The sequence below is a fragment of the Apodemus sylvaticus genome, chromosome 9, assembly GCF_947179515.1.
Source record: "Apodemus sylvaticus chromosome 9, mApoSyl1.1, whole genome shotgun sequence".
In the NCBI taxonomy this organism is placed as follows: domain Eukaryota; kingdom Metazoa; phylum Chordata; class Mammalia; order Rodentia; family Muridae; genus Apodemus; species Apodemus sylvaticus.
Genome location: NC_067480.1, coordinates 53,683,202 through 53,702,690, shown reverse-complemented (window position 1 = coordinate 53,702,690; position 19,489 = coordinate 53,683,202). Strand labels below are relative to the sequence as shown.

Sequence of the window (19,489 nt, the reverse complement as noted above, 5' to 3'; positions counted from 1 at the left end):
AGTACACAGCCTCTGTCTGAGGAGCCAGGCCTTACATTTTGGTTTTTCTCTCCACACAGATGCGCTCTGTCTAAACTGTGTGGCGGTGTGGCTGGCTGGTACTAGACTGCTGTACAAGGGGAAATGTATTTCATAAAAGGCCCAATGTTCGTAGTCTCCTTTGGCCTACTGTTGAGCTTTGGAAACCCTGAGGTGTGACCAGTTTTCAGCCTTCAAAACTAAGATGAACTGCCCTTGAGAGGGAGTAGTCAGAAAGGAAACATGTTCACCCTCTCTCTTCTGAGCCGAGGACATGGGAAGTTGGTCCAGGACAAACAGAAGTTGGAAGTCTATTTTGAACCAGAGGTAAGCCTTAGAGCTGGGGTGGGGGCGGGGCATAGTTTGAAGATGGGGGCGGGTGTTCTGTTTTTTCAAGCTATGTTTCAGGAAGTGTTGAAGCCAAGATAGCAGAGGACACTGGAGGATCTTCCCTGTGTGCCTGACTCCCAAAATTACCATAGGAACGATCTGCCTTCCTCATGCCTGTTCCGCACTCCTCCCCACTGCTCCCCACTGCTCCCCACTGCTCCCCACTGCCTCTGCTCAGGCCTGAAGGAGAAGTTAGACTGTCTGAGACTAGACATTTGGTTCAAGACCAGAATTTCCACCTGGCGTTTAGAAGGAGAGCGGACTGCTGTTGGCTTTAAGGAGCCCGTGCTCAGTGGTTGAAACACTGCGTATGTTTGTGCCTTTCAATGCTATTTGGAATGTTGTAGAATTCAAACCCACAGGATTCACAGAGGCCAAAACAAATCTCATTTTAGGAGATTTTTAAAGAGGTGGCAAAACTCCCCTTTTTGTGCTGGAATTTTATTTCTTGAGGATTGCCAGGAACAATAGAGGCACTGGGGAACTTTGCAAATTCACAGGTCAAACAGAGATCTCTATGTTGTGGTAGTTTGATATATTATTTGACCCCCCACTTTGAAATAAAGTTTCAAAGGACTTCAATAGCCAAGGGCATACACTTACAAAATATTTAGCCACTTTATAGGTGCCTAAGTAGTCAAATTAGGCAATGTTACATAGAATCTGAAATGTATAGATTTCCTCTCTCTGCATAGCAGAAACGGTAGCAGGTTGGAATAGCTTCTCATATTTAAATTGGTTATCAGTCCGAATCTAATTGCCAAGTCATCTAGTGTCCTTGATAATTCTGAATCCTTGTTTATATACTAGAAGGTGTAACTAGCCTGTAACCTACCGTGCTCTACTCAAAGCCTCTAGACAGCTCCAGCTCTTCTCAAAGTTGTATGGAATAAAATGGATTTGTGTACTAGGTTCTACTGATTTTTTGGTATTGTGTTGGTGAGTGTGTGTTTTAAGGTTTCTATTATTTTTAGTTAACTGTAGGTGTCTGTGTCTGCAGCATGTGGGGTATGTGAGTTCAGGTACCTGAAGAGGCCAGAGGTGTTGGCTGCCCTGGATCTGAAGTTACAGAGGGCTGTGAAATGTTTAATGTGGATACAGGGAACTGAACTTAGGACCTCTGGAAGAGCAACAAGCTCTTAACCGCTGAGCCATTTCTCCAAGCCCATGTTTGGGTTTTGTTTTGTTTTGTTTTGTTTTGTTTTGTTTTGTGAGTCAGCGGCTCTCTTTGTTGCCCTGGCTGTCTTGGATAGAGATTTACACATGCCTGGGTAGCCTCAGATTCACAGAGTTCCATCTGTCTGCTGGGATTAAAGGCCAGTTGCACTAAAGGGAGAAAACCCAATTGTTAAAGAGTAGTTCTGTTCCAAAATTCCACCTGAACATTCAGAGAAAATTTAACAAGCAGGAAGCAGAGAGTGAGTGAGTGGAGAGACTCAGTAAAAGCAATTACCATTCACACTGACGACCTGAGTGTGGTCCCTCAAGCCCATAAGGTAGAAGGCAGAAACTGATGCCCACACATTGTCCTCTGACCCCTACACACGTACATGGCATGTGTGCACGCACGTGTACATGTTAGTAAATGGTTTTAGAAAGCCAAAACCTTTGCACAAACAGTGTTTGCTGCAGAGGGATCTTCCACAGTGTCCTAGTTACTGTTTAATCACTGTGAAGAGACACCATGGCCAAGGCAACCCTTATAAAGGAAAACATTTCATTGGGGCTGGTTTACAGTTTCAGAGGTTTAGTCCGTTATCATCATGGTGGGAAGCAGGGTATCATCTAGGCAGACAGAGTGCTAGAGGAGCCTAAAGTTATGTATCTTGATCTGAAGACATCCAGGAGGCTGTCCTCCGCAATCAGCCAGGAGGAGGCTCTCTTTTGCACTGGGTGAAGCTTGAGCATATAACCTCAAAGCCCACCCTCACAGTGATGAACTTCTTCCAACAAGGCCATGCCTCTTCATAGTACCACTCCCCATGGGCCAAGCTTATTCAAACCACCACACACAGTGTCCAGTTGACAATTTTTCTTTCCATTAAAGGACTATTTGAACTGGAAGTCTCAGGAAGACTATATCCTTGTCAGCAAAGCCCAGAATAAGGACAGTGCCAGCCAGCACTCCTGGAGCCTCTTTCTTCCTAAGACCTTCAGCACAAGAAAGGGGGCACTGATCCTCTATTCAGAAGGGCTAGCTGTGTCAGCATGGACACCCAGGGAAAGGAGAAGAGGATCCAGGAAGAAGCAGGACCTGGGACTGCACACACTTCAAGACCTCAAAGAAGCCATCTTGGCATACGGAAGGAGAAAGGTGGGATTGAGAAAGATAATGGTGAATGTGTTCATAAATGTGATTGCAGCCATGAATGTAACTTCTTGGGCGGGAAGGAACTTTCAGACCTCCATTTTGTGAACTTGCCCCGTGTGCCAAGAACTGCCATGAGGCTCATAGATCATATTCGGGGAAAGCTCCAAAAGCAAGGAGACTCTGGAATTCTGGGATTATCATGTCATATTTCTCTTCCAGTCACAGTGACACAAAATTCCTGTCACATCCAGAGTGTAACCAGACCTCTGAAAGCCTGTCCTATGACCACAAACATCCCCATTCCTCCTTTGATGTTCCTAGCCTGTGGACACTAGAATGTTTTAAATATTTACCTTGAGCATTTTGGCATCAGTAGAAGTTAATTACTTTTTCCATTCTGCGTTTACTATTAAGGGGAAGCTCTCTTCTGGTTCATACTGAGAAGCGAGCACGACCCTCTGCTTTCTATAACCGCATGCATCAGCCCTAAGACAGTCTAGGAAGACATGCCATTCTGCGAAATTCTAGATTTAGATTAGAGATGGGGAGTTACTCCCTAGTTTCAAAGTCTCTCAGTTCTAATAAGGCTTTTGACACCAGGCCTTTCATTCACTGGCTCTCTCTTCCATGTCAGCCTATGGGCCACTTCTTCATCCCACCACAGTGATGGCCCCCTCACCACCCCTCCTAAAGCAGATGAGCTCACCCCAACAACTCAGTTCTCAGCTATTCTTTTTGCATGCCTCTGGATAACTCAACCCAACCTTTAAAACTCTCATAAAGACTTCTCCACTTCCTGAGCAAAAATGGAACACTGCTTCCTCCATTGCAAGCATCCCTATCCCATTATTCATTGATTTCTTTGAGCATCCAATGGGGCAAGCACTGTCTGACTGGCTGTGCACACTTTCAGTGTCTCCCGGTCTGTCTTCCACTTTGATCATCAGGCACCTTACTCACACATCCTACCACAGGCCAAATGAAAGCCCCTTCTGTCCTCTTGACCCATGCCCCACCGCCCTTGACCATGAAATCATACATAAATTCTTGAATGAAAGGGAAAGAAATGTTTGTCAAATGTTTACTGTTACTTTAAGCTGTTGTTTAATTTGACCCTCCAGCATGCTCCCATGAGATGAGGATTTTCTCAGCAACCTTCCTTGTCCCTGCCTATCCATCTTTTAAAGACAGGATCTCACTGTATAGCCCAGGCTGGCTTTCAACACTTCCTCTCATCCTGCTGCTTCCACACTGGCTCTCTTGCTGATAAGGAAACTGAAACTTAAAGGAGTTGAGTGACTTCCTGAGGTCAGTGAGTGGCAGAGCAACCTGGGTCTGAGCACCTGTCCACTGTCTACGAACTCGAAGGGACTCTAGAGGTCATTGTGCCTGGCCCATCTGTTTTCCACATCCTTCTCCTGCTCCACTCTGTTCATACAGTTGACCACAGGCTCCATACAATTCTAGAAACATCTGTGTTAATGAGCTCATTGGCAGTAGGGTACATTGGGAGGAGACTGGAAGGGAGAAGGAGGGGAAATCCAGAAGAGTTCCCCCCTTCCATTCTGCCCTGTTGACAAGAAACACCTGTACAACTTCTGTAGTCCACCTTCCTGCAGATAGGCCCACACCAGTCCCAGGCCCTTCCCGGTGACCGTTGGCCCTGCTCTTCTCTTTGTCCTTCTAGAATCAGGTGGAATCAACTTATGATTGCAGATCTCAATGTTGTTTCAATATCTATTTGACTTCCTAATTTGCCCTAAGTTAAATTCCTTCTGCATTTAGCGTTTGTTTGTTTGTTTGCTTGCTTGCTTGCTTGATTGCGAAGGTGGACGTACCATGTCATGAGTGTGGAGGTCAGAGGACAACTTCCTTCTACCATGGGGTTCCAGGGATCAAACTCAGGTCATCAAAGTTTGCCAGGCATGGTGGCAAGCACCTCTCCTTACCTACCAAGTCATTTTGTTGGACCCCTTCTATATTTAAATTCTTAAAATAGGTTCTGTTTTCCCTGGCTAGAATAACTCATCCCAGAGAGAGAATACTTTTTACATCCTTTGAATATGTCTACTTTTTTTTTACTTTTTTTTTTAGGGGAATGGGGAATTTACTAATTTATAAAATTGCTTGTTCCACTTGATATAGCTCTGTCTCTGCCTTTGGTGAGGTTTGGACTCCACAGAAGAGCTATGTTCTTGCCCTCTAGGACCTGTCTTCTAGTCAGGACTCAAACCTATAGGAAACAGCGGCATAGTCCAACTCCAGATGGCTGGAAGGGAAATGGTATAAAGAAGGCTTTGGAATAGTAAGAGACAGAAACTTAAGGTTAGGAGGCATAGTATTGTAGATTTTAAAAGAGAAACAATTCAAGGAAACTGGGATTAAGGAAGGTGAATACTTCAGCAGATACTAGCTTTGGAAAGGAAAGCTATAGACTCCAGAGCGCCAGGAGCCCAGCGCCCATTTTCAAAAGGCTGTGGGGAAATAGTTTCAATCATTAAACTGAAAAGCCACATGACCTTTTTGGGGAGTATTTTGGCAGAAGCCTGTAAAGGATTGATGCCCTTTGACTCAGCATTCTACTTTTAGAAGCCCCATAGGAAAGAAGCAGACATGGACCCAAGATTTATGCCCCAAATAGTGTTTCCTATAGAGTTATCTATCCGTCACTTCACAGAACACTGGAAACTGTAAGTGTCTCACAATCGAATACTGATTAAAATAATTATAGTACAGATTCTGGGGCAGGAAAGAAACAATGTATTAATCACAAATCACATGAAAAAATAGTCACAATGTCCTTTTAAACGTAGATTACAGGGCTGGAGAGATGGCTCAGCGGTTAAGAGCACTGACTACTCTTCCAGAGGTCCTGAGTTCAGTTCCCAGCAACCACATGGTGGCTCACAACCATCTGTAATGAAATCTGATGCCCTCTTCTGGTATGTCTAAAGAGAATGACTGTGTATTCACATACATAAAATAAAATGAAATGAAATGAAATGAAATAAAATAAAAGTAGATTACAGCCAGGTGTGGTGGCACACGCCTTTAGTTCCAACATTCAGGAGGCAGAGGCAGGCAGATCACTGAGTTAGAGGCTAGCTTGGTCTTCTATAGTACTAGTTCGAGAATAGCAAGGATTACACAGAGAAACCATGTCTTGATAGATGATAGATGGGTAGGTAGATAGGTAGATAGATAAATTAGATAGATAGGTAGGTAGATAGATAGATAGATAGATAGATAGATAGATAGACAGACAGACAAATGAATAAAATAAGGAGATTACAAAATAGTATCCACATCTAAGTTTTAAAAAATACTAATGTTTGGCTCAGCAGTTAAGAGCACCTGATGCTCTTCCAGAGGTGAACTGACTGTTATTTCTACCATGCAGTTCAGGCAGCTCTCAGTCCTCAGTAATTCCAGCTCTCGGGCTTCCAGTGGCCTCCTATGAACTCTGCAGGCATCCATACTTACACATATACAAACCCATACACACACACACACAAAAATTAAAAATAAAAATATTGCTTGGTGGTAGTGGTGCATGACTTTTAATCCCAGCACTAGGGAGGCAGAAGCAGTCAGATCTCTTGTTGAGATCTGTTCTAGGACAGCCTGGTCTATAGAGCTAGTTCTAGGACAGCCAAGGCTACACAAAGAAACTCTATGTCAAAAATAAATAAATAAATAAATAAATAAATAATAGAAAGTGCTTGAGTATTAGCCATGATCCTGGCGCTGTTATAGGTAGAGTAGAGCTGAGAACTGTGCTGGAGGTGTGGCTCAGTGGTTAAAATCCTACTCAGCAAACTATGCTATAAACTGAATCCACCGTGACCCACACTGTATTCCTCTGGGTCACTCTGTCTTTGTCTAAGTAAGGAGACCAGTAGTTAAAAAGACCACACTTAAGGTTGGGGATTTAGCTCAGTGGTAGAGCACTTGCCTAGCAAGCACAAGGCCCTAGGTTCTGTCCTCAGCTCTGAAAAAAAAAAAAAAAAAAAAAAAGACAAAATCACAGAAAGACCACACTCAAAGTTAAAGAGCCCAAACGGGGAAGAAAGCAGAGCAGGAGGGTCACCGTTGTGGGAGTTGATGCTTACTGAATGTCTGGACTGGCTGGGCCAAGAATTAGAACCCAAATGAACAAGATCCCCCTCCATACACAGGTTCAGAAAGAACATGGTGCAGGGAGATAGTAGTTTATGGGCACAGTGTCCCCAGTTGTGTGCCAGTCTGAGGGCATCTCTGGGTCCACTTGGCAGGTTTCCCGATGATTCAGCTTCCTGAAGAGCAAAGATCAATATCAGGTCAAAAGACTATAGACTTCGGAGTTCTCAGACCTCTGCAGGCTGCTGAGCCTTCTCTTGGTTTTTGTTTTGTTTTGGTACAAAGTTAAAACCGTCACTGAGGACTTCTAGTCATTCAGCATCTCCATATTTAGAAACCGCTTGGCTGTAAACCCAGAGAGTTATAATCTGGGGCGGTTTCTGAATGAAAATCATGGCTATGATTTTGAAACACAACAGAATTCTAAAGAGTTTCTAAAATCGTCAGATATATTAATTTTCAAATTGTTTTCTTATTTATCACTCTTATGTTTTCAAAATTTTGTGAATCTACTGATACTTTTAAAATGCCTACTTTCTCTGATCATGATGTTGCACACCTTTAATCCCAGCACTCAGAAGGCAGAGGTAAGTGGATCTGAGTTTGAGGCCAGTCTGGATACATACATGGATACATACATGGATAAATAAATAAATGGAGATGCTTACGTTAGTCCATTTTCTGTTGTTACTGAATACAGCAGGCTGGGTAATTTATAGAGTAAGGCCGGTGGCAGCTTGTCAGTTCAAGTGCTTGACATTAGTGTCTATACCACATCCGGTGACAGGCTGCATCTAACAAGTCAGAGGTAATCAAATGGTCTCAGAGCTAAGCCTCATGTTACAAAATTAAAACCTGACCTCTCCTCCTCCGCCTCTCCTCCTTTTCCTCCTCCTCCTCCTCTTCTTCTAAATCCACTAATGCCATGGGGGTAGAGGAGGCAGCCTCATCACCTCCTTTAACCCTAATCATCTCCAGAGGTCCCACTTCCAAACACCATCAGAACATGAATTCATTGTTAGGCCAGAAGTCAACGTCAGGCGTCTCCCTCAGTCACCCTCTGCCTTGTTTTGAGACAAGGTCTTTCACTAATCCTGGAACTTACCCATTTGACTTGACTTCATGGCCAGTGAGCCTCAAGGATCCCCAATGCTGGGATCATACGGCAGCATGTGCTGACACGCCTGGCTTTCCTATGGGTGTCAGGGATCCAAACTTACTTTCTCATTCTTGCAAGGCAAGTACTTACCAACAGAGCCACCCCCCCCCCAGCTCATGCTAATATTTTCTGAATGCTAACTCTACCAGAATTTCTGTGTAGAGAATGTCACTTAATCTGAACAATCTTATATAACATGGGTGTGCTAGCATTACCTCTGCTTTGAAGGAGGAAAAAAGTGAAACTTGGAATTAAATAATTTACCCCAAATTACACACCCAAGCTATGCAGTTGGAGTTGGAGCATAGACAATTTATTCTAAAGCTCAGCTCAGCCCCTAGCCACTACATGTCTCAGAAGAAAAATGATTCTCCACAGTTATAGCAATATGGAAGAAACAGAGCTGGAGAGCCCAGAGAAAGAGTGCTTGCCCTGCGTGGTGTGTGAGATCTAAGATTGTACCTCAGTCTCCACTAGGAGACAGAGGGGAGGAGGAGGAGAGAGAGAGAGAAAGAGAGGGGGGGAAGGGGAGAGAGAGGGGGGGGGAGGGGGAGAGGGAGAGAAAGTACCAGCTCAAGGGGTCAAAGAGATAGACAAAGACAGGGAGGAAAGAGGAGGGAAGAGAAGAGATCTGAGTCTTCCAACACATTCCTTACACAAACCATTTACAGTTCTAAGAAAATGAATCAAATTTTAAAATTAAAACCTAACTGGATTACAGAAAATGCTTTCATGCCAAATGTATATGACTCAGTAGGCTCGTGTTTTTCTAGGCTTTATAGTTTTCATCTATTAGACCCCTTGTAGAGCTAACAGAGTCTGTTTACTTCATTTTCCACTTTAATTTTTCCCTTTCTCACTGTGTGTGCGTGTGTGTGTGTGTGTGTGTGTGTGTGCATGTGCGTGTGTGTGTGTGTGTGTGTGTGTGTGTGCGTGTGTGTGTGTGTGTGTGTGTGTGTGTGCGCGCGCGCGCGCGAGCGCGCATGTGCCTGAGTGTGAGCACACGCCTGTCATGGGACCTGTGAAGAACTCAGAGGACAGTTTCGGAAGCCAGTTCTCCTCTTCCACCTTGCTAAGCCAGTCTCCTCCTTCCTTCTGCTGCTATGCATGGTTCTCTAGCTGTTGGCGCAGCAGCAGCAGCAGCAGCGTCTAGAAGATGCTCCTGTCTCTACCTCCCATCTCTCCACAGGGGTGCCAGGATTACAAACACACACCATTGCAAACCGATTTTTTTTTTTTTTGACACAGGGTTCCTCTGTATATCCCTGGCAGTCCTGGAACTCACTCTGTAGACCAGGCTGGCCTTGAACTCGCAGAGACCCGCCTGCCTCTGCCTCTTAAGTGCTGGGATTAAAGGCATGTGCCACCACAGCCCGGTGGCATCCAGATTTTTTATTTGGGTTTCAGGGATCAATCTCAGGTCATCTGTCTTGCACAGCTGACTAACACCTTTACCGCTGAGCCATCCTCCTGGTTCTGAAGAATACAATGATGACTAACACCTAGAACTTACTGTTAAACCTGTTATTAGTCTAATTGTCTTATAGCCTTATTTAATTCTCACTTTATAAGGTTTATACTATTTTCCTATTGCGTCAAAGCTTACAAAATTTTTATCATTTTTCTGTGTACAATATGCTGGCATTTAGTACATTCACATCGTTGTGCACACCATTACTAACATTTGTTTCCGCACTTTAAAAAAAAATTACAAAACTGGGGCTCGGGAAGTTGGCTGTGGAGACACTGGGTCTCCCACATTCAGCTGAGCTAAGAAGTATCCAGGCAGCACCCAGGACAATGCCCAGCACATAGCAGACACCAACACACAGTGCTGGAGTGAACATATTCATTGCTAGCATTGTCGTGGGGAGCCACAGCCTCCACCCAACAGACTGGTGAAGAAAGCTACTGCGTCCCAGTGAGATGCAGTTGATCTGTAAGACAAGCTGTCCTATAGCACTGAGGAACAACTGGGGGCAAGGGGCGCTTTGTGATTGCTGTATTGTTATTTAATTTTTATTGCATATATTTATGGGGCTCAGTGTGATAATTCAACACACATATAAATGGTACTGATAGATCAGAAGTTAGTGTCCTGTCTAACATCCAAACTGAACATGAAGGTTACCATCCTACCTAACCTCCCTTAGTCACTGTCCCGAACCCCTTTTTTATACAGTTTTTTCAGTTATTTTATTAGTATGGATGCTTTGCTGGTGTGCATGTTTGTGTATCAGCTGCATGCAGAGCCCTCAAGGCCAGAAGAGGGTGCTGCACCCTCTGAAACTGTTCCAGACAGTGTGAGCTGCCATGTGGGTGCTGGGAACGGAATGGGATCTTCTGGAAGAGCAGCCTCTGGAAGTTCTAAGTATTAATCATTACGATGTCTATTAAGAGTGTCCCTTGCTGGGCAGTGGTGGATTTCTGAGTTCAAGGCCAGCCTGGTCTACAGAGTGAGTTCCAGGACAGCCAGAGCTTCACAGAGAAACCCTGTCTCAAAAAAACAAAACAAAAAAAACAAAAACAAAAACAAAAAAAGCAAAAACAAAACAAAAACAAAAAACAAAAAACAACAACAAAAAAACAAACAAACAAACAAACAAAAAAACAGAGTGTCCCTAACCACTGGGCAATCTCTCCAGCCCCTGTCTTAAACCTCTTAAGTTGGCACAGTGGTCTGCATCTATACTCCCACGTACCCAGTTGGTTAAGACAAGATGATCTTTTAAATCCAGAAGACCAGCCTGGGCAGCATAGTTCATTTATCTCAGAACCCAAAGCCAGAAACCAAAAAATGCATGCACACATTAATTTTTGGCTAACATACAGAATATACAGGTATGGTGTGGTTTTTCAGTATACATGTGCAACTCCTGCTTACACACATGTGTGCAAATAAGGTCACTGGCATTTCAGCCTGGCTTAGCATGACCTTGCATTTGGAGCCTTCGAGCTTTTCCCTTCGAGTTACTCATAAAACAGATGGTTCTTGTGAGCTCCAGCCACCACCCCCCACTCCACCCCACCCCCGTGCTGCAGAACACACGGTGCTTTCTCCTTCTGAATCCTTCCTGCCTCCAATACTGCTCTGCATCCCGGCCTCCTTATAGAATCCACTCGTGAGGGATCTCTGCGGCTGTCAGGCAGGGAAACAAACCTGGAAGAGATAAGAATGAAAACTCAGTTCAAATTGACTTCCTCGTTCTGGATCAAACCTTCCTGAAAGTCTGAAGGCAGGCAGTTCATTATCAGCACATTTAAACCCAGTACTTTAGAAAAAAGTTTCCTGGTACAATACACTCCCAGGTGCACAAGAAGCATAATTACATCGAAACTCAACTCAGGGTCCATCTCGTTTCTTCTAAGAAGGTCGGTTCTAGAGATAGGCTGCCTGTACTAGCCTAGGGAAGGATGTGGCCTGGTCTCCGTCATACAGATATCACAGAAGTCATTTAGATCACTAGCCATCTCCAGTCCTGGTTGTGGAAACTCGATATGGCCTGGCCCAACAGATAACACAGACCACCAGGCTTTTAGTCACCTCCAATTCCCAGCTTTCTGGATGGAAGAACAGGTTTTACATCCATTCCTTCGAGGGGAAAATCCCATATACGTAACATTCCTGGTTTTCCTGGAGATCTGTGGGTAAGAGGACCTTCATGCTATGCTCCCAACACACATGGGAGGAAGACCCTTACTCATCCATCACCCGTGGGCATCTAGGAAGATTCCGTCTTAGCTGTTGATGAGAGTGCTGCTCTGGTGATTTTCTTCTGTTACTGTGGAGCGGTGAGTTTGCCTGACAGGTCATGTGGAGGATCAGTTCTCAGTGTTTAGAGGCCTCTCCATTTTCTTCTGCACGGTGGTTGTGCTCATTTACATTCCCAACAACAGTGCTAAGCATTCCCTTTGCTCCAAATCGCACCAGTATTTAGTATTCAGTCATCTTTGTCCTTTTAAAGACCAGATCTTGTATCTGGTGTCAAGCTCACCATGTGGCTGAGAAGGACCTCGAACTCCTGACCCTCTGGCTCCCATCTCTACAGTGCTAGGCTTTCAGGCAGCATAGTTGGGGATAGAACCTAAGGCCTCAGGCATGCTAGCAAGCACTCTAATAACTAAGCTATTTCCCTAGCCACTACTTCTTGTCTTTTTAAAACTTGTCTGTATAATACACCATAAACACGTGTGGGTGGGCATAAGGTCCCAAGAACTGAGCTCAGCAAGCTTAGCATCAAACACGTTCACCTCAGAACTATCTCCTGCCTCCTCCTCCTCCTCCTCCTCCTCCTCCTCCTCCTCCTCCTCCTCTTCTTCTTCTTTGTAATAACAGTTTTTCTAATTGGGGTGAGATGGTCTCCAGTTGAAGCTCTGCTTCGAGTGGTGTTAAGCATTGTTCTCACAAGTCTCTTGACCATTTGGATTTCTTTTGAGAAGTGCCTGCATACATTGCCCACTTTTAAACTGGATTTTTTTATTAATGTTTTGAGTTCCTTCTATATTCTGAATAGTTATCCTTTGCCAGAGAACTACTTTATTTAAAACACTCCATTTTACAGGCTTCTTCACTGTTAATTTTCTGAGTCTGGAGTAATCCTGGTGTTTTTTTTTTTTAATGATTTATTTATTATATGTAAGTACACTGTAGCTGTGTTCAGACACTCCAGAAGAGGGCATCAGATCTCATTATGGATGGGTGTGAGCCACCATGTGGTTGCTAAGATTTGAACTCGGTACCTATGGAAGAGGAGCCAGTGCTCTTAACCACTAAGCCATCTCTACAGCCCCATCCTGTTTGGATAATTGTGCCTTTGTTGCCTCTGCAGTTTTGGTGTCTTCCCACCATGACTGCCTCTGCCTGGGAAAGTCTAGCGTGGCTTTCTGAAGGAGGAAAAATGTAAATGGAATCTTGTGGTTAAAAATAAGTGGAGACCCAGGATAGGTGAGCAGGGCCCGAGCAAGCAGAGGGAACTCAGGGAATCAGCCAGGCATGGACTGTGCCTGCAGAACAGATCTGGAGAATCTGACGAAGGCAGAGTTGGTCAGGAGGGGGCTTTGCCTACCAGCTCTGGTATTTCTGGGCATCTCTCTTCAGCCTCTGTGGACTTCTGTGCACAGAAGCTGGGCTGCTCTCTGCAGTGTGGTAGCAGCTGGCTGGGCAGGCCATTTTGACCTTCCTGAGGATGCTGGTGCCCTGCCGAACTGAGCAGGTATACAAGCTCTAACCACCGCCTCCTTCTGTCCTGGGATGAGTGGACAGCACAGCAGATGCAAGGCAGCACAAGGACCTAGGAGTCAGTCCCCCTTACACACACACACACACACACACACACCACACACACATACACATACCACACACACACATACACACACACCACACACATACACCACATACACACACACCGCACACACATACACACCACACACACATGCACACACATACACACCACACACACACATGCACACACATACACACATATGCACACACACTCCACACACACACACACATATACACACACCACACAAATACACCACATACACACACACCGCACACACATACACATCACACACACACATGCATACACATACACACCACACACACATGCACACACATACACACACACACACACACATACACATACCACACACACACACATACACACACACCACACACATACACCACATACACATACACACCGCACACACATACATACCACACACACACATGCACACACATACACACCACACACACACATGCACACACATACACAAACATGCACACACACCACACACACATACACACCACACACACACATGCACACACATATACACCAAACACACACATGCACACACATGCACACACATACACACACATGCACACACACCACACACACATACACACCACACACACATACACACCACACACACACATGCACACACACACACACATGCATACACACCACACACACACACACACATACACCCCTCTTCACAGGCCTGGTAGACATGGGGAAGGCAGCCTGTCAGAGCAAGCCTCTCATTAAAGGTGGAGGGTGGCTCACAGGCTGCTCTGAGCACACTAATTACTCGTCTCCCAAGAAGCCTGGAGAGGCTTGACTGGCAAAGCCACGGCAGGCTGAGCAGTCTGAACCCACCGCAGCCAGCCTCCTGCTGTCGTGTTTATTTCCCTCTTCCAGAAACTCCCTCCCCGGCTCCCTTCTGTCTCCCTCTCTGTTTTCAAGTAACCTCTGAGTGGGTGGTTGGGTGGAGAGCAGAGAGAACTACTGGGAAAGAGAGGACTAGGAAAATACGGAAGAGAAGAGGAGGTGGGTGCACTAAAGTTAGTTGATTTTTAACTCTCCCTCCTTATAAATAGAATCTAACCATATTACTAAAATTTTGATCTTATAACAGAGTGAAGTGTGTTCGTGCCCAGCAGTGTAATATTGCTGTTTTTAGTATTTTAATATTTTCTTTCAGTCTCTCCACTGTCATTATACGTAAAGATTCTCTTTAAGAGGCGGGGACCATTCTAACTCGCTCCTCTGTATTTCGCCTTGTTTCCACTCACATTATGCATATTAGAAACATGGAGACAGTCCTCATCCTAGCCAGCCTCCTCAGTGGTCCTGGTCTTCCTTCCCTATGCCCCTGTCTAGCCTGTGAGGAGACTTTATAAATTACCTTCCTAGGTATCACTGGAGAAACGACCAAAAGAAACTAAAAACCATGCACACACACGTGCACTGCACACACACCAACCCAGTACGTCCTTTGTCTGATCCCTAGAGACTTTTAATGTGTTACAATATGACAAAGGGGAGGAGTTGGGGTTGCAGATAGAATGGGGGCTGCTAATGGGGTGAAGTTTGGTTTGATTTGGTTCGGTCTTGTACGTGCTCATCTAGTACTCCAGCACAAAGTCACACTCCTAGCCCCTGTTTTGTTTTGTTTTGTTTTGTTTTGAGACAAGGTCTCATCCTATAGTTCAGGCCGCTCCTAAACTCACAAACCTCCTGCCTCTATCTTCTGTATACTGGATTCCAGTACCACGCTTAGCTTGATAGTCTTAAAAATGGTAGATTATTATGGGTTTTCTTGTAGGCCCTATGTAGTTATGAGGATTCTTTAAATGTAAGGACTCAGAAGGGAGAACCAGAGAGACCACAAGATGAAAAGGACCTCCCCCTCCCACCCTCTGTTCAATGTTGCTGGCTTGGGGGAAACGTCACAAGTCAGGAATACAAGGAGCTTTAGAGAAGCTGGAAACGGAAGGCTTCAGGGAAATAGTTCTTTCCTGGGACCCCACCAGACACACAGGCCTGGCCACACCTTGATGTTAGCTCATTGAAACCCATTTCAAACTTCTGAGAATTGTAAGATAATACATTGTTAGCTGAGTCGCTAGCTGTGTGTGAGTTGTAGCAGCCATGGAAAACTAATACAATAGCCAAGATCAGCTTTCAAAGACTAAGCAAAACAATATGTAAGTAGTCCAGATTCCAAGGCAAGGCCTTCCCTGACTTGTCCTGGCAGCTCCTTGCACCGTAAGCAAGCCGCTCAGCAGAGCTCCCACTGATACATCAAAATTACTATAACGAGGAAATATAAGAGAAATTACTTAACAAGGGCAACTGGTCTTATCCAGACTCAAGACAGTCACCACCCTGTGTTAGCAGAGGCTATAGTGTCTCAGAAGAACTGACACTTGGATGCTCAGAGAACAGTCAGCTAAAGCAAAGGTTTACAGAGAAGTGAGATTCCTAACCACCTAGCTGACATTCCCTGTCTAGTGGCCCCATGAGTCTAGAAATCACACATTGGCTCACAGCAAAGAAAGTTGCCGGCACAAGATTTTCCAGAAACTCTCAAGAACTTCCTATTCTACTTCTTTGTCCAAAACTGACTAGTGCAGTCACTTCAAAATGCAAGATATTCTGGGAAAGGGGTTCGATTAACAACAACAAAAACAAATGAATTGGGAGTCTTTTAATAAGCAGCAATAAGAAGTATTTCACAAATTGCCATAGTTCCTCATACTCTGCACAAGGCAGAACAAACAAACAAACAAAACCCACCTGCTGGAAGGTTAGAATACATTATACACCTCAGCTTTTTCTGCTGAGCAAAATTAATTGGGAAGTAATTAATTTGCCTAAGGACACATGCTGGGCAGGAAGGGATCTCAGAGCAGCTTTGCAGCCTGGCTCAGTGTGCTCTCCTCATTCCCACTCAAAGCTTGGAAAACTGAACGTGTTCACAGATGCAAGGCAGGTAGGCTGGAGACCAGGAGGAAGGAAATGCTCACCTTACCAGAGCTGGACTTAGAAGGACACACCTCACTTCCATGATTTTATTCACAGCACCAGAAAGCTCTAGAAGAGGACTGGCAAGATGACTCAGCCAGTGAGCTCAATCCTCCAGAACCTGTATGGTGGGAGCAGAGGACAGAGCTGTCCTTTGACCTACAAATATACACATACAAATGTGCACACACATATACACACAGCCACACACATGTACATATACATATACATACAAATATACATATATGTGCATATTCACACATGCACACATACAAACACATACAGACACACTGACACATGCATACACAGACACACGAACATTTACATACACATCAGACACACACATATACAAACATACACAGACATACATACATGCACACATACATTCACGTACACAAACACACATATGCACATATGCATACATATACACATGGACATGCACACATACATATATACACACATACACATGCACACACATACATACATGCACACATATATAGACATGCATGCACACACATACATAGGCACACATACACATATATGCACGCACATAGACACATATGCACACATAGACACACATGTGTACATACACATACAGACACGATACACACATACATATACATGCATACACACATACTACATATGCACATGCATATATACATACATATACACACATGCACACATTACACACACACACACACATACACACTCACTCCTGGTAGCATAGGACTGAAATTGCACTCAGGAGCCTTCAGAAAGGAAGATTCCAGATTCAAAGCCTACCTGGAGCACTTGAATGAAATTCCATCTCAGGACAAAAAGAGGGGTTTGGTAGGGGGATGCTAGGGATATTGGCTGGTAGTAGAGTGTGAGGCACTAGGGTCAATCTACAGTATGGACATGGAACCTAAAAGACAGGAATTATGTTCCTCGTAGAACTTGGGTGACTGAAACGTGGTAGAGCAGGGAGAAGAAGCATGTGTTCACTTTGCTATTGATTCCCAAAGAATATCTTCCTAGTACTTATGAAATCTAAATCTCTTAAGTCACGTGGTTCTAAATATCATGAACTTCCCACTCCTTCTAACATGCTGTTAGCCCTACTTTGGAGAAGTTCAGAAAGGCTCAAAGACTTGCCCATGGTCATAAAGACCAGAGGCAGAATGAGCCTTGAACACTGACACCCTTGACCATAAATCTGGGCACAGACTGTCCCAGGCTTTCTCTCGAGCTCCTGCCCAATTCTGCTGGGCATTCTGGACCTGCTTCATGTCTCCCGTGTCCATTATATAAGCTCAGCATGTGTGTAAGACTGACGTGAAAGGCTTCTCAGAGGTACAAAGGGTCTCACTGCCTGTAGAACTTAGGAGACATTAAACTTCTGATCTAACCAGCCCCATTACTCTTCAAACCTTGTCTTTTTGATATGTGAGCTAGTGTGGTTTCTTTCTCCTTGCGCTAACCATCGAGTCAGGTTTTACTGAATCCTAACAAGCATGAGCGTGTTGGACTCCAGTCTCACGGCTCTTACTCTCCAGGACATTTGATGAAGCGCCTGCTTCAAACCATCTTTTGTTCTTCTGTTACCAAGCTGGCTCATGGAGCTAAGTCCAGGTCCATTGATGAGATTGTATGCTCTTGGAGAACAGGAGGCCTTGCACTGATGAGAAATTTAAAGCTCTGAGTTCTATCTGACTCCAGGGGCATCTGGCTGAGCCTGCCTCACTCTGGGGTGGTTTAAATATAACCAAGGTTCCCACGTGAGACACTGAATCCCCAGATGCAGGGCTCAGATGTGGGACCTTTAAGTGATGATTTGAACATCAGGGGTTCCACCCTCAGGAATGGATTAATGGAGTTATCAATGAGACAGGACTAATTATGAGGAATGTCAGCTCCTGACAAAAGAGCACATTCAGCCCCTACGCCATCCCCACACCCTGCTCTCAAATGGACAAGTGCACACACACCTTCTGCCAAGGATGAGGGGGCAAGACGGCCTCACAAGATGAAACCCTCCACCTTGGACCTCTAGGACCTGCAGGAAACAAACCTCTGTTCTTTTTGTTGCATTGTTTGTTTGCTCTTCAAAACAGGGTTTCTCCGTGTAACACTGTCTCTGTAGACCAGACTAGCCTTAAACTCAGAGATCATCCTGCCCCTGCCTCTAGAATGCTGGGATTAAAGGTGTGTACATGATCACCTGGCCGAACCTCTATTCTTTATAAACTACCCAAGCTCAGATTCTGTTACAGGAGTAATAAATGGACTAAGATACCCTCTATCTTCCAAGACTGCTTTATGGCCCTGTGGGGACTGTTTAAATGGTCTCCCTCACACCAGTTCTCAGTGGAAAAATGTGGATCACACTCACGGGACATCAATGAATATATGTACGTGTGTTTGTGTGTGTGTGTGTGTGTGTGTGTGTGTGTGTGTGTAAAACCATTTCTATAAATGGGATTAGAAATCAAAACTATAAAAAAAAGAAATCAAAACTATGATTATCTGGTGGGGAGATGGAAGATGCTGAGGAAGTGGTTTAGGGTATATCCTGAGCAGATGAGAATATTCTGCATTTTATTTTCTATGATGATTACAAAGGCATATATAGTTGTTCACTTTTATTAAAATAAAAATCTAAGCTCTTTGCGTGTTATATATAAACTATGCCTTTATTTTAAAAAATTAAGGGGGTTGGGGAGATGGCTCAGCATTAAGAGCACTTGTTCCTGGGTTCAATTCCTAGTACCCACATGGTAGCTGACAATCATCTATAATTCTAATCTCAGAGTATACACGGCCCTTTTTGGATCTCCACGGGCATCAGGCACACATAGGGCATACTTACATACATGCAGGCCAAATGCTCATACATATGAAATAAGATAAATAAATCTAAGAAGTTAATTTTAAGAGCCTGTATTCCAAGATCATGTTCAGCCATCAATCATGGATGCCATGATTAGTAATGTCTACAGAATTTTTGTTATTCATGGACCTTTGTTTTTTCCTGGTTTCTCTATATAGCCCTGACTGTCCTGGAACTTGCTCTGTAGACCAGGCTGGCCTTGAACTCAAAGAGCCCAGGCTACCTCAGTCTCCCCAATGCTGGGATTAAAGGCATGTGCCACCACCATCTGGCTATTCGTGGGTTTAAGGAATCATCTTCTGAGATTCTGT

At 44.4% G+C, this 19,489-nt stretch overlaps 1 protein-coding gene across 2 annotated transcripts in view; it reads left to right on the top strand.

Moving 5' to 3' along the window:
- The first annotated feature begins 261 nt into the window (after nucleotides 1–261).
- Kiaa2012 (KIAA2012 ortholog) overlaps nucleotides 262–19,489 on the top strand; it is a 113,498-nt gene continuing 94,270 nt past the window's right edge. For both annotated transcript variants that reach the window (XM_052192979.1, XM_052192978.1), the window contains exons 1-2: nucleotides 262–345; nucleotides 2,456–2,722. In XM_052192979.1, coding sequence (XP_052048939.1) covers nucleotides 262–345; nucleotides 2,456–2,722 — 351 coding nt within the window. The remainder of the gene's footprint in view (nucleotides 346–2,455; nucleotides 2,723–19,489) is intronic.